Source organism: Trichomonas vaginalis, chromosome II (assembly GCF_026262505.1).
Source record: "Trichomonas vaginalis G3 chromosome II, whole genome shotgun sequence".
NCBI lineage: Eukaryota > Parabasalia > Trichomonadida > Trichomonadidae > Trichomonas > Trichomonas vaginalis.
This window is the reverse complement of record NC_067204.1, coordinates 16,582,870-16,596,554: the sequence shown is the minus strand read 5'-3', so window position 1 is coordinate 16,596,554 and position 13,685 is coordinate 16,582,870. Positions and strand designations below refer to the sequence as shown.

General features: G+C 31.6%; 4 protein-coding genes and 1 pseudogene across 5 annotated transcripts, besides 1 other annotated feature; 3 read left to right on the top strand and 2 right to left on the bottom strand.

Moving 5' to 3' along the window:
* Nucleotides 1–1,537: 1,537 nt before the first annotated feature.
* Nucleotides 1,538–2,269, bottom strand: TVAGG3_0556350 (ankyrin repeat protein family; the record flags this gene model as incomplete). Its single annotated transcript, XM_001326116.1, has 1 exon — nucleotides 1,538–2,269. One exon carries the CDS (start codon nucleotides 2,267–2,269, stop codon nucleotides 1,538–1,540), a length of 732 nt encoding a protein of 243 aa, XP_001326151.1.
* A 171-nt stretch (nucleotides 2,270–2,440) lies between these two features.
* Nucleotides 2,441–3,424, bottom strand: TVAGG3_0556340 (ankyrin repeat-containing protein DDB G0279043 family; the record flags this gene model as incomplete). Its single annotated transcript, XM_001326117.1, has 1 exon — nucleotides 2,441–3,424. The coding sequence occupies one exon, from the start codon at nucleotides 3,422–3,424 to the stop codon at nucleotides 2,441–2,443; it is 984 nt and encodes a 327-aa protein (XP_001326152.1).
* Nucleotides 3,425–4,285: 861 nt separating this feature from the next.
* On the top strand, nucleotides 4,286–5,190 carry TVAGG3_0556330 (protein ubiquitination; the record flags this gene model as incomplete). Its single annotated transcript, XM_001326118.1, has 1 exon — nucleotides 4,537–5,079. One exon carries the CDS (start codon nucleotides 4,537–4,539, stop codon nucleotides 5,077–5,079), a length of 543 nt encoding a protein of 180 aa, XP_001326153.1.
* A 484-nt stretch (nucleotides 5,191–5,674) lies between these two features.
* On the top strand, nucleotides 5,675–8,414 carry TVAGG3_0556320 (regulation of histone H3-K4 methylation; the record flags this gene model as incomplete). The annotated part of the gene is made up of 1 exon (XM_001326119.1): nucleotides 5,682–8,393. One exon carries the CDS (start codon nucleotides 5,682–5,684, stop codon nucleotides 8,391–8,393), a length of 2,712 nt encoding a protein of 903 aa, XP_001326154.1.
* Nucleotides 8,415–8,434: 20 nt separating this feature from the next.
* Nucleotides 8,435–8,467: a mobile genetic element.
* A 978-nt stretch (nucleotides 8,468–9,445) lies between these two features.
* Nucleotides 9,446–12,274, top strand: TVAGG3_0556300 (annotated as a pseudogene). Its single transcript has one exon. A coding segment is annotated over exon 1 (2,829 nt).
* Nucleotides 12,275–13,685: the final 1,411 nt, after the last annotated feature.

Below are 13,685 nucleotides of genomic sequence, written 5' to 3'. Positions count from 1 at the left end.
ATTCATTAATTCAAATACATCAAATCAGATATAAATTTGAAATATCAGAGAATTTTGAGAAATTTGTCAGAATTCTGATACTTACTTTCTATCATGAAATTGATATTCATGGAATCGTGTTGAATAAATTTTAAAAAACTTGATAATTGAAATGTTTATTTGGATGATTTTCTTGAATACCCAGATTTTCCTTACTTTTACCACCTCTCTAAAGCTGGGGACACCGCCTATCGTTGGGAGTAGCTATTAAATAGAACCACCAAGGGTATTTTTCGAACTGCCGGTGTAGTGTAGTGCAAACATCTGACATAATGATTCATTATGCCAAGGTTTTATTCCCATTTAGCTAATTTTTTCTTTTTTGGATCATGAATTTTTTTTGGGTCACTATAAGATTTGTTTCATGTTCTAAATCTGCTGCATATGTAATCTATTTTTATTTACCTATTTTTTAAAAATCTATTGGATTGCCAAATTTGAATATATTTAAAATCATAAAAATCCAAAAAAACTATAAATATATGTTTTATGCATAGTGCCGATACTCAAATATCAAATTACTTAGATCCATGAATAATATCCGAATTTTTTTTCTTAAAATTAAACTTCAAAACTTCTTGCAATCTTATTCTTAATCAATTGTAAATTTTTAAAACCATTTTTTAAAATAATTTTGCGTAAATTTTATTCTCATGTTGTTTTAATCGAAAATTGATACATTTTCAAAAAAATAATATTGACTTATGAAATTCATTTTTAAGGTGAAATAGTATTGTTTTTATTAAAGTATATGAATAATATATAAAAAATTAATGAATAATATAAGCAGATTTTTAGTTTACAAAACAAATATGAGCAATGCAATTTCAAACTTTTGCTGGCAATTTCGATATTGCTCAAGTTTGTAGTATTTGTGATACCTATAACATCGGCTTAATCAAAATTCGATTTTTCTTATGAGTTATTGAGAAAATTTGATTGCAATGAGAAGGATTTCGACGTTTTTGATAAACTAAGAGCTGAGCTTTAGGGGTTCAGTTCATTTATGGCTGTAGTTTGATGCGTAGATCTCTTTTTTATTGTAAATTCTTTCAGCATGGAGATCGAGAATGAATCTTTTGAGAACTTTATGAGTTTTTACACCCGTAAAGAGGTCCTTCGAGGAAAGATAGTCCAGACTACATGAAGATGTGGGTTAACCAAAAAAATCCGATGGTTTCCCCATATTCATGTAGATCTTCGAAAAAATGACCACCAAAAAAGCCAAAAAAATAGGCTTTTTATTGGATTTGTACACTAGATCAATAATCGATTTAGGATCTGACACTCTTTTTAGCCAGAGATATGAGGTCCTTTCTAGGAAAACGATCTATTCATCCATAAAAAAAATGAATTATCGTTTTCCCCAGAAATTACATGGGGAGTGGTAAAAGTAAGGAAAATCTGGGTATATCAATAAACTGCTGAACTACAAAATTGTTAAATAAAAATTGTATCACATGTAATATTTATCCAACAAGATAAGAAACCGTAAATTTTAATAAGATGATGAAGACGAATCATAATTTGTATTATCATCTTTTTCTTCTTCTTCTTCTTCAAAAAGTCCATAATTAAGATATGTTTTATCAAACCTATCTTTAGATTTAACATCAGCACCATGGAAAATCAGAAGATTTATAATTTCTATATTATTGTTCATTGCAGCAATATGTAATGCTGTACGCAGATCATTATCTTTTGCATTGAGATCAGAACCGTGTGAAACAAATAATTCTACAATATCTTTTTGATTATTGTATACAGCATAATGGAGAGGCGTTTTATTGTATTTGTCTTTTGCATTTATATCTCCACCTTTTGAAATAAGGAGGCTCATAATATCTTCAGATTGAATATAATGGAGGGGTGTTTTTAAATCAGGATCTTTTTTGTTAACATTGGCTCCATTCGAAATGAGAATCTTTATTAATTCATGATTGAACAGATCCATTGCTATATGAAGGGCAATTAATCCATATTTATTTCTTACATTAAGATTTATACCATGTGAAATAAGAAGCTCTGCCATTACAGAATCTTGCCCATGACAAGCGTAATGAAGAGCAGTATTCTTTTCATTATCTACCGCGTTGATATTGGAACCGTGAGAGATTAGTAGTTGAACTACTTTTTCATCATTGCATTCAGCAGCATAATGAAGAGCGATTTTGCCATAAATATCTATTTCATTTACTTTTGATCCATGATTGATGAGTAGTCCTACCATCTCTTTATCACACGATTTGGCTGCATAATGAAGTGGAGTTCTGAAATTTTGATCTTTTTTATTAATTTTTGCACCATGGAGAAGAAGAAGTTCGACTAATTCTCTATTTTTTCTTTTAACAGCATAATGAAGTCGTGTTTTATGCACAGAATCTTTATTATTTATATTCGCTCAATGCAAAATTAGAAATTCTACTAGTTCTTTATCATCATTTTTAACTGAATAAAGAACAGCAGAATTTCTATTATTATTTGATGTGTTAACATCAGCACCATGGGAAATCAGAATTTCTACCACTTTATTTCTTTGATGTTGAGATGATATTATAAGAGCTGTATTTCCATCATCATCTTTTGAGTCAATATTGGCTCCATGTGAAATCAATAATTCTATAATTTCACAGCTGCCATTCATTGCTGCGCAATGCAGTGCAGTATCATTATTAAAACTATTTTTTGAATTGATTCTTACACCATGTGAGAGAAGGATTTTTGCAACAACATAATTATTACCTTCCACTGCATAATAAAGAGGAGTTCTTCTCTGAGATTTATCTTTAACGTTAATATCTGAACCAAGAGAAATTAGGCGTTCCACAATTTCAACACTGTTATCGATTACTGCATAATGAAGTGGTGTTTTTCCTAGAGAATCTTTTGAATTGATATTAGCACCATTTGAAATAAGTATTTCAAATAATTTTTTATATTTAGTTTTTGCAGTTAAATGAAGAAATGTTTGACCAAACTCGTTAGGTTCATTGATATCTGCTCCATTCAAAATCAGAATTTCTGCTGCTTCTTTGTTACCACATTCTACTGCAATATGAAATGCAGTTTTTGAATAATAATCTTCTTTTTTATTGATATCGGCACCATGAGAAATAAGAAGTTCAATTATTTCAGTGCTATTTTGTTTTGCCGCAATCATTAGAGCTGTTTGCCCTTCATAATCTACAGCATCAGTTTTAATATTTGAATTCTCTAACAAGAATTTGCAGACATCATGATTGTTGTGAGCAACAACATAATGAAGTACATTCATATCAAATGGATTAGTTCGTGAAAAATCAAATTTTTCGTTTTGAAGAAGTTCAAGAGACTGTGAGAATCCTGCAAACCATGGAATAATAGAATTCTTATCTTTCTCGAACATAAGAAAAAAAATTTCAAGTTATATGAAAAGATAAATTCATCAAAATCATAGTCATCGTGCTTATAAAGATCTCTTTGAAAAATATATTCGAGGAATTTGTTGTTATGCGATGAAACAATGTAGTTAAAACATTCGCAATCAATTTTGCTTTCTTTTAAGCATAAATTAATAATATCAGTATTTCCACCTATGAAAGAATATTTCAAGCAATTATCTGATATTTCATGATCGAAATTTGAAACGAGGAAATTGAAAATATGGGCAGAGCCAAAATAAGCACAAGCTTCAAGGATGGAAAGCTCACCATAAGAAGGAATATATACAATTATATTTTCTATTGAATTATTAGCAACATAATCTCTGAATTTGTCAATTTGGTCGAACATTATAAAATATTGAATTTCATTCTCTTTTGGAAGTAAATCATTGTGGATTTCAATCTGGAAAATACCATTAACGTCAGTAAAGATAGTCAGATCCAAAAGGGTTGCGTAGTTGAATATATTCTCAAACATTAATCTCTTAATTGAGTTATTAATGAAGAGTTGGTTGAGCAATTTGGCGTAAATATAAACAGATCTATAATTATATTTAGCAGCGACCATCAGACTCATTATGAGATCTTGTAATTTTATCTGATACTTTGAAATTAAAACATCTGTAATCATCTTTGAAGCCGTATCAATGCATTCATTAGAATTTAAATGAAAGAGCTTCTCGTATGTTTCTATCAACTTTTCATATTTTTGAAAATATTGAGCATGCATTAAAAAATGTTTTCAGAATGAATGTCAACGATAAAAGCAATAAGTAACTGTTATTAAATAACAGTTGTATTTAAGTATATTTCGAAATCCATCAAAATGAAAATTAACGATTTCTCATTTATATATACGATAAATAAAAATACTATTTCAATGGTTTTTGTCTAAGAAAATGATACATGGCAATATCAATTTGTTTGCATTTATTTTTTAATCAAAATTTCTATATCGCGTTTGATAAGTCCTTTTATAGTCTTCTGCAAGGAAGTGCGTCCCCAAATTAAAGAGCAATATCCAGGTATAACATATGGTGAAATAGCTAAAAAATTAGGCGAGATGTGGTCGAATATGACAGAGGAAGAAAAACTGCCATATGTTAAGGCGGTGGAACAAGAAAGTATTATCCAAAACCTCAAGGATTCAAATGATTTTGAAGATATCTACAATTACCTTGATTTATTATCATCCCAAGGATATCAAAAAGTAATGTTACGAGCATGCGAAGAAGGACTTTGGAAAAAATTAAATAGGTCTGGGTTACCATTCATTCGAGGGAATGTACTTCACGAAGCATGTGAAAGAGGGAATCTTAGACTCGTTAAATCTCTCATTGAATGTGGCTGTGATAAAGAATCACTCGATAGTCATGAAAGAACTCCACTCATTATCGCCGCCCGTAGTGGTCATCTTGAAATTGTTAATTATCTTGTTTATGTTGGTGCAAATTTAGAAGCTAACGATGAATTTCAATATACTCCCCTCCTTGCTGCATCAACTAAATCTAATAATCAAGATGTTATTGAATCTCTTATTTTTGTTGGAGCTGATAAAGAAGCAAAGAATCAACATGGCGAAACATACAAAGAAATTAAACCAATGTTGAAGATTTAAACTGTTTAATTTTTATATTATCGAAATGTATTAGCCTATTTGGTTTATATTTAAGCTGATTATTTATCACTTGAACTTGATTTTCATATCTTACTTTCGAGCAAAAATTTTGACCATAAACTTTTGATTTGAAATTTAGTTTTCAAATGTATGTTTCTGTATAAGTAAATTATGATTTCATTCGATTTAGAAGCTATCACATTAGTGTGAATAGCTTATAACGGCATATACTGAATATTACAAAATATAATGCCCAAATAGAGTCTATCCCAATCAAAATGCGTTGGGAAAGTATAGATGGCTATGTTTTGCTGCAATATCCCATTGAAGGCTTGTTTGATAAAATATTAAAGAGATTGGCCGCTTATAATTACTATTAATTCGAGTACTTCACCTTTATAAAGGATTTCTCATCTACATGTACCTTCACTGTTTCTAGTCTGATAAAAGCCTCATATAGATAGAATAAATCAACTTAAGCTTAAGCATGAGACATATATGATGAGATATGTGATAATCAAAAATAGTATATATGGTTTTTTGCGTAATATATCTATTTGTTTATTTTTGTTATTTTTTTAGACCCCCCCCCAAAAAAAAAAATGAGTGACGATTTGCTCAGGAGGAGTCTTCCAAATGAAAGTGATCGTACTTTCACTCTTGATCAAATGATAGAGTATTTAACAACACCTGATGTTGTTAATGAAGTTGTATCAAGCATGAAAAGCTCTGGTTGCCAAGATACTGTTACAATTGAAATGGTTGCAACAGCTTTACAGCACAATGGCTTCCATAAGGAATTTGTTGATTTCCTGACTCATTTCTCTCAGGAAAAGATCAAAAATATCTACATTCCACGCGTACATTTATCACTTTACTACTTACAAAACTGTTTAAGGTCGCCAAATGACTCAGAAGCAGATGAAAATCGTGTTGAAGAAACTATCAGACAAGCATGGGCCCTTGATTACAGATATTTCTTCATTTGGCTTGCAAGATGTTTCTTCGAATTATACCGTGGAAACCTTAAGACTGCTAATGATTACTACGATACAGGTCTCTCTCTTTTTGAACAATCAAAGCGCCAACAGGGCAGTGATAAGAAGTCAAATGAAGACCAAGCTATTAACGATATTACAAAGATTTTTAACCTTGTTCCATTCCTTAGTTTGGCAAATGGCTTATTACAGTTCGCAATGGGCGAATATCAAGGCGCATTTCAAGAATTTAAGAAATTATTCAACACTTCCATTCCTGCTTTCCCATTAATTCGTCTTGCAATTGGCATGTGCTTAGAAAAGCTCGATAAGCGTGACGATGCTATTCTTGCATACAAGAGATGTCTCGAAATTGATCCAACAAACCTTACAGTTCTTATCAGACTTATTTTACTCGATAAGGCCAGTCTTGTTCAGTACTACGAAGCTGCCAAGAAGGTCAACAGCAAATCAATTGCATTAAGAATCTTAGAATTACAACTTCGTTTCGAAAACATCAAATTACAAGAAAAGAAGAAGGACAAAAAGTTCGTCAAACTCGCTGGTGCTCTCTACGAAGACATTCCTAAGCGCCAAGTCGAATTCAAAGCAGAAGCGTTATTCCAATTAGCCAGATACTGGCATTATACTGGCAAGAAGACACCAGAGGAATTAATCGATTACTACCAGGAAGTCCTTAACGTCTACAAGGACCATCTCCAAGCTCAATTTGCAATCTCTCATCTTTCTGTAGCCATTGGCAAGTACAAGGTGGCCATTGACTACCTAAAGCCAGTTATTGCAAGCTATACAACCCAGTTCGAGCCCCATTTCGTCCTTGGCATGGCTCTCGCCCAAGCATATAAAAACGATAACAAGACAGACACGGCAAACCAGGCCAAAGCCCAACTTTCCGAAGCCATCAGACTCTCCCAAGGCAAGACCTTCAAAGATCTCTACAAAGTACACTCAACACTCGGCTGGTTGTGTCTCAAAACTCTTGAATACGATTCCGCGTATTCAAATCTCAAATCTTCTGTTGCATTACTCGAACAAAACAACATGAAGCCAGATGATCAGACGCTCACCTTCCTTGGCATCTCACAGTTCGAGCTTGAGAAGTATCCAGAAGCATTGAAGACCTTCGAATCTGTTTCCAACAAATCGAATGCAATTGTTAGATTCAACATTGGCAGATGCATGGAAACACTCGGTCGTCTTAAAGATGCAAAGGAATACTACACGAAATTGACAGAAGACTTCCCAAGATTCCCAGAACCATACCTCAGACTCGGTGTCATTTCTGTCGCAGAAAAAGATTATTTGACAGCCGAACAATACTTCAAGACTGTCGATGAAGAATGCCCTGAACAGAAGATCAGAGCAATGCTTTATCTCGCGGACTTATACTTGCATTCGAAGCCAAGAGTTTCAATGCAATACGCAGATGAAGTCAGAAAACTCACAACAAACATTGTTCCTAACTCTTCTTCTTCCAACTTTTCTGACGGATATTTGACGGCAAATGTTTACTTGGCAAATGCTTATTTAATCGATTCGCAGAAGCCAAATCTCCAACAGTCAGAAAGACTCCACAACTTAGATAAAGCAACATCATTTTACCACGCAGCTTTGAGAGGCAATAAATACTGCATTTCTGCTGCTTCTGGACTCGCTTTGTGTTGGTTGTTGAGAGGAGCAGCGAAAGACACAATCCAATACTTGAGACTCGTTAAAGAGAACATGGAGAGATTGCCAGGTCCGGCTGAATGTCTTGCGAACGCTTACCTCACAGGAGGAGGTATTGGATCAATGGATAACAACGGAAGAGATCCTGATCAGGCTGCAAAGGAATTCGAAGCTTGCAACAAAGAACACTACGAAAGAACAAATACTGGTTTGTTCGCAGGAGCATTTCAAGCGTACAAAGCATCTCAGAAATACGACAGATGCCTTGAAATGGCTGAGTACATGATTCAATTGGAACCAGACAGAATCATGTTCAGAGATTTCCTCGCAAACTCTTTGTTCAAGAGTGTTGAAACTAATTCTTCTTCACATGTGACAGAGAGATCCAAACTCAGAGTTTCTATGGTTGACATGTGGGTTTCGCAGTTGAATAGAGCTCTAGAGTTGTACGAGCTTTCCAAACAAGAAGCTCAAAATGACTACAAGAGAATCGACTACTACAATAAATATATCGAACGCATAAAGAAGATCATCAAGAAATGCGATATATTGAGAAAGAAGGCAGAAGAAAATGAAAGAGAAAGAGCTCTCAAATATGCTAAATCAATCCCAGATCTCCCAGATCCAGATATGTCTCAAAGATTATAAAGTAAATATTTTTATATATAATACAAAATATTTTTAATTGCTTAAGTGTGCACTTACCACTTTCTGACATTCTCTCGATCCTAAGGTACTAAGCCCCTTATGCAGTCAGTTTCATGGGACATTTCTTATATGATAGCATTATATGATCTTCAGAGATTACAAAATGTGTGAAATATAGTCAGATAAATAAGAGTCTTTATTATTATATTAAAAAAATAGGGCGGCTGGCTTTTGAACCATTGCCAATACGAAATTCTATATGACAGTCATGTCGTTCAGAAATTTAAATCAAATTTTAAGTAAACACATATTATTATTCACTATTTGGTTGACACAATGCGCCAACCAAATAGCGAAAAATTCAATTTTTCAAATCATTTATTATTTAAATATCATCAAAAATCACAGAAAACTTATTGTTTGGTTATTATAATACAATGGGAATCAGGATACATTGTATATGCTTTTCCGAACAATTTAAGATAGAACCCCTCCAAAAACCTCAAAGAGCTTGAATGAACTCATATCATATAGCCAACACATGTTTAATTTGCCGAAGATGGGTACGCTGGACCGAAAATATATAATATCAAATTTGATTTTTTTGCCATAAGTGTTGTTGTGAGTTTATGTCTTCACACTACAGATCACCAAACTTCATTCAATTCAATTGGGCAAGAAGTAATTTGATACGTTTGAGTTCAAATATAATCATCTGGCTGAAAATCTTATTGCTTTCGACTTTTCTATTGTTGTGGTGTCATTTCATATCTATGAACTTAATTAAAATTCATAAATTAAATCCGAAATCTTTGAGGCCATTGTTTTTCACATATCTAACATAATATTTGTTTCTTCTAATGAGTTTAAAAGATATTTATATATTAAAAGGCAAATGTGTCCTTTTAAAAAAATTATTGATGTCCAACGAAGACATTCATCCAAATAAATTCAGCGAACTGTGAAGTGTCTATAAATACTACATTGATTCATATATTGCGTTGTATCAGCTGAAAACGGACAAAGAAGAAGAATTAAAAGAAATTTACAAAATGATCAAAACAGAATTGATTGATTCAAAGAAATGCTCACCAAAAAAGATTATGGGAGATATTTTAGATATAATTCCGTATAATAATCGCTATACAAAGTCATATTTATCACTTGCCAAATTCAGATCTGATGATTATCATGTGGAAGAGGTCAACAATGTTAAACTTATTCCAAACTTCCTGTTTTATAAAGAATATGGTATTAAATTAGACAAATCCTATGATTTTGAAGAAATTAAATCAGAAAATCTGGAAATTTATACGGCAGACACAATTTACAAAGCAATTATGTATAATGACTTAGAAAGATTCATAGTATTCACGGAAATAGAAGGATTTGATAACGATCAAATACTTAAAAGCAATTTATATCCATTTTCTATGGAAGGATATTCATTTCTTGAATTATGTTGTTACCATGGAGCAGTTGATTGTTTCAAGTTATTAAGAACGAAATTCAGCTCAGAAATAACTCAAACATGTTTACAATTTTCATTTTTAGGAGGAAATGCAGAGATCATGAGTGAATGTTTGAAATATCAAACACCAGAAGAAGGATGCATGGAATATGCAATTATTTCACACAACATTGATTTTGTTACATTCTTGATGAATGAATACAATATAAAGATTGATTTGTATGATTGCGGATTGCATAATAATCTTGAATCTTTTTTAGTTTATTTTGATCAAACTAATGATGTTAACGAATGTTTTAATATCTCAGTGATGTTTAATATTCCATCTATTTGTGAATATTTCATATCAAATGGTGCAAATATCAATGAAAAAGATAGTGATGGAAAAACTGCACTTCATTTTGCAGCATTGAATAATTGTAAAGAAACATCCGAATTTCTTATTTCACATGGTGCAAATATCAATGAAAAAGATTATGATGGAAAAACCGCTCTTCATTTTGCAGCAATATATAATAGTAAAGGAATAGCTGAAGTTCTTATTTCACATGGTATAAATATCAATGAAAAAGATAGTGATGGAAAAACCACTCTTCATATTGCAGTAAGTGAAAATAGTAAAGAAACAGCCGAACTTCTTATTTCACATGGTGCAAATATCAATGAAAAAGATTATGATGGAAAAACCGCTCTTCATTTTGCAGCAATATATAATAGTAAAGGAATAGCTGAAGTTCTTATTTCACATGGTATAAATATCAATGAAAAAGATAGTGATGGAAGAACCGCTCTTCATATTGCAGTAAGTGAAAATAGTAATAAAACAGCCGAACTTCTTATTTCACATGGTATAAATATCAATGAAAAAGGTAAATATGGAGAAACCACTCTTCATATTGCAACAGGAAATAATAGTAAAGAAATGGCTGAACTTCTTATTTCACATGGTATAAATATCAATGAAAAAGATGAAGTTGGAAAAACCGCTCTTCATATTGCAACAGGAAATAATAGTAAAGAAATAGCTGAATTTCTTATTTCACATGATATAAATATCAATGAAAAAGATAATTTTGGACAAACCGCTCTTCATAATTCAGCAGAAAATAATAGCAAAGAAACAGCCGAACTTCTTATTTCACATGGTGCAAATATCAATGAAAAAGATTATGATGGAAAAACCGCTCTTCATTTTGCAGCAATATATAATAGTAAAGGAATAGCTGAAGTTCTTATTTCACATGGTATAAATATCAATGAAAAAGATAGTGATGGAAAAACCACTCTTCATATTGCAGTAAGTGAAAATAGTAAAGAAATAGCCGAACTTCTTATTTCACATGGTATAAATATCAATAAAAGAGATGAAGATGGACAAACCTCTCTTCATAATTCAGCAGAAAATAATAGCAAAGAAACAGCCGAACTTCTTATTTCACATGGTATAAATATCAATAAAAAAGATTATGATGGAAAAAACCGCTCTTCATTTTGCAGCAATATATAATAGTAAAGGAATAGCTGAAGTTCTTATTTCACATGGTATAAATATCAATGAAAAAGATAGTGATGGAAAAACCACTCTTCATATTGCAGTAAGTGAAAATAGTAAAGAAATAGCCGAACTTCTTATTTCACATGGTGCAAATATCAATGAAAAAGATAGTGATGGAAGAACCGCTCTCATCATTGCAGTAAGTGAAAATAGTAAAGAAACAGCCGAACTTCTTATTTCACATGGTGCAAATATCATGAAAAAGATTATGATGGAAAAACCGCTCTTCATTTTGCAGCAATATATAATAGTAAAGGAATAGCTGAAGTTCTTATTTCACATGGTATAATATCAATGAAAAAAGATAGTGAAAGAAATTGCGTATAAAATAGTAAAGACCGAACTTCTTATTTCACATGGTATAAAATACAATAAAAGAGATGAAGATGGACAAACCTCTCTTCATAATTCAGCAGAAAATAATAGCAAAGAAACAGCCGAACTTCTTATTTCACATGGTATAAATTCAATAAAAAAGATATGAGAAAAACCGCTCTTCATTTGCAGCAATATATAATAGTAAAGGAATAGCTGAAGTTCTTATTTCACATGGTATAAAATATCAATGAAAAAGATAGTGATGGAAAAACACTCTTCATATTGCAGTAAGTGAAAATAGTAAAGAAACAGCCGAACTTCTTATTTCACATGGTGCAAATATATCAATGAAAAAGATTATGATGGAAAACCGCTCTTCATTTTGCAGCAATATATAATAGTAAAGGAATAGCTGAAGTTCTTATTTCACATGGTATAAATATCAATGAAAAAGAGTATGATGGAAGAACCGCTCTTCATATTGCAGTAAGTGAAAATAGTAAAGAAACAGCCGAACTTCTTATTTCACATGGCAAATATCAATGAAAAGATTATAATGGAAATACCGCTCTTCATTTTGCAGCATTATATGAAAGTAAAGAAGCAGCTGAACTTCTTATTTCACATGGTATAAATATCAATGAAAAAGGTAAATATGGAGAACCGCTCTTCATATTGCAACAGGAAATAATAGTAAAGAAATGGCTGAACTTTTATTTCACATGGTATAAATATCAATGAAAAAGATGAAGTTGGGAAAAACCGTCTTCATATTGCAACAGGAAATAATAGTAAAGAAATAGCTGAATTTCTTATTTCACATGATATAAATATCAATGAAAAAGATAATTTTGGACAAACCGCTCTTCATAATTCAGCAGAAAATAATAGCAAAGAAACAGCCGAACTTCTTATTTCACATGGTGAAATATCAATGAAAAAGATTATGATGGAAAAAACCGCTCTTCATTTTGCAGCAATAGATAATAGTAAAGGAATAGCTGAAGTTCTTATTTCACATGGTAAATATCAATGAAAAAGATAGTGATGGAAGAACCGCTCTTCATATTGCAGTAAGTAAAATAGTAAAGAAACAGCCGAACGTTCTTATTCACATGGTGCAAATATCAATGAAAAAGATTATAATGGAAATACCTGCTCATTTTGCAGCTATTATATGAAAGTAAAGAAGCAGCTGAACTTCTTATTTCACATGTATAATATCAATGAAAAAGATAATGATGGGAAAAACCGCTCTTCATATTGCAGTAAATGAAAATAGTAAAGAAATAGCCGAACTTCTTATTTCACATGGTATAAATATCAATAAAAGAGATGAAGATGGACAAACCTCTCTTCATAATTCAGAGCAGAAAATAATAGCAAAGAAACAGCCGACTTCTTATTTCACATGGTATAAATATCAATAAAAAAGATTATGATGGAAAAACCGCTCTTCATTTTGCAGCAATATATAATAGTAAAGAATAGCTGAAGTTCTTATTTCACATGGTATAAATCAATGAAAAAGATAGTGATGGAAGAACCGCTCTTCATATTGCAGTAAGTGAAAAGTAAAGAAACAGCCGAACTTCTTATTTCACATGGTGCAAATATCAATGAAAAGATTATAATGGAAATACCGCTCTTCATTTTGCAGCATTATATGAAAGTAAAGAAGCAGCTGAACTTCTTATTTCACATGGTATAAATATCAATGAAAAAGATAGTGATGGAAAAACCACTCTTCATATTGCAGTAAGTGAAAATAGTAAAGAAATAGCCGAACTTCTTATTTCACATGGTATAAATATCAATAAAAGAGATGAAGATGGAAAAACCGCTCTTCATATTGCAACAGGAAATAATAGTAAAGAAATAGCTGAATTTCTTATTTCACATGATATAAATATCAATGAAAAAGATAATTTTGGACAAACCGCTCTTC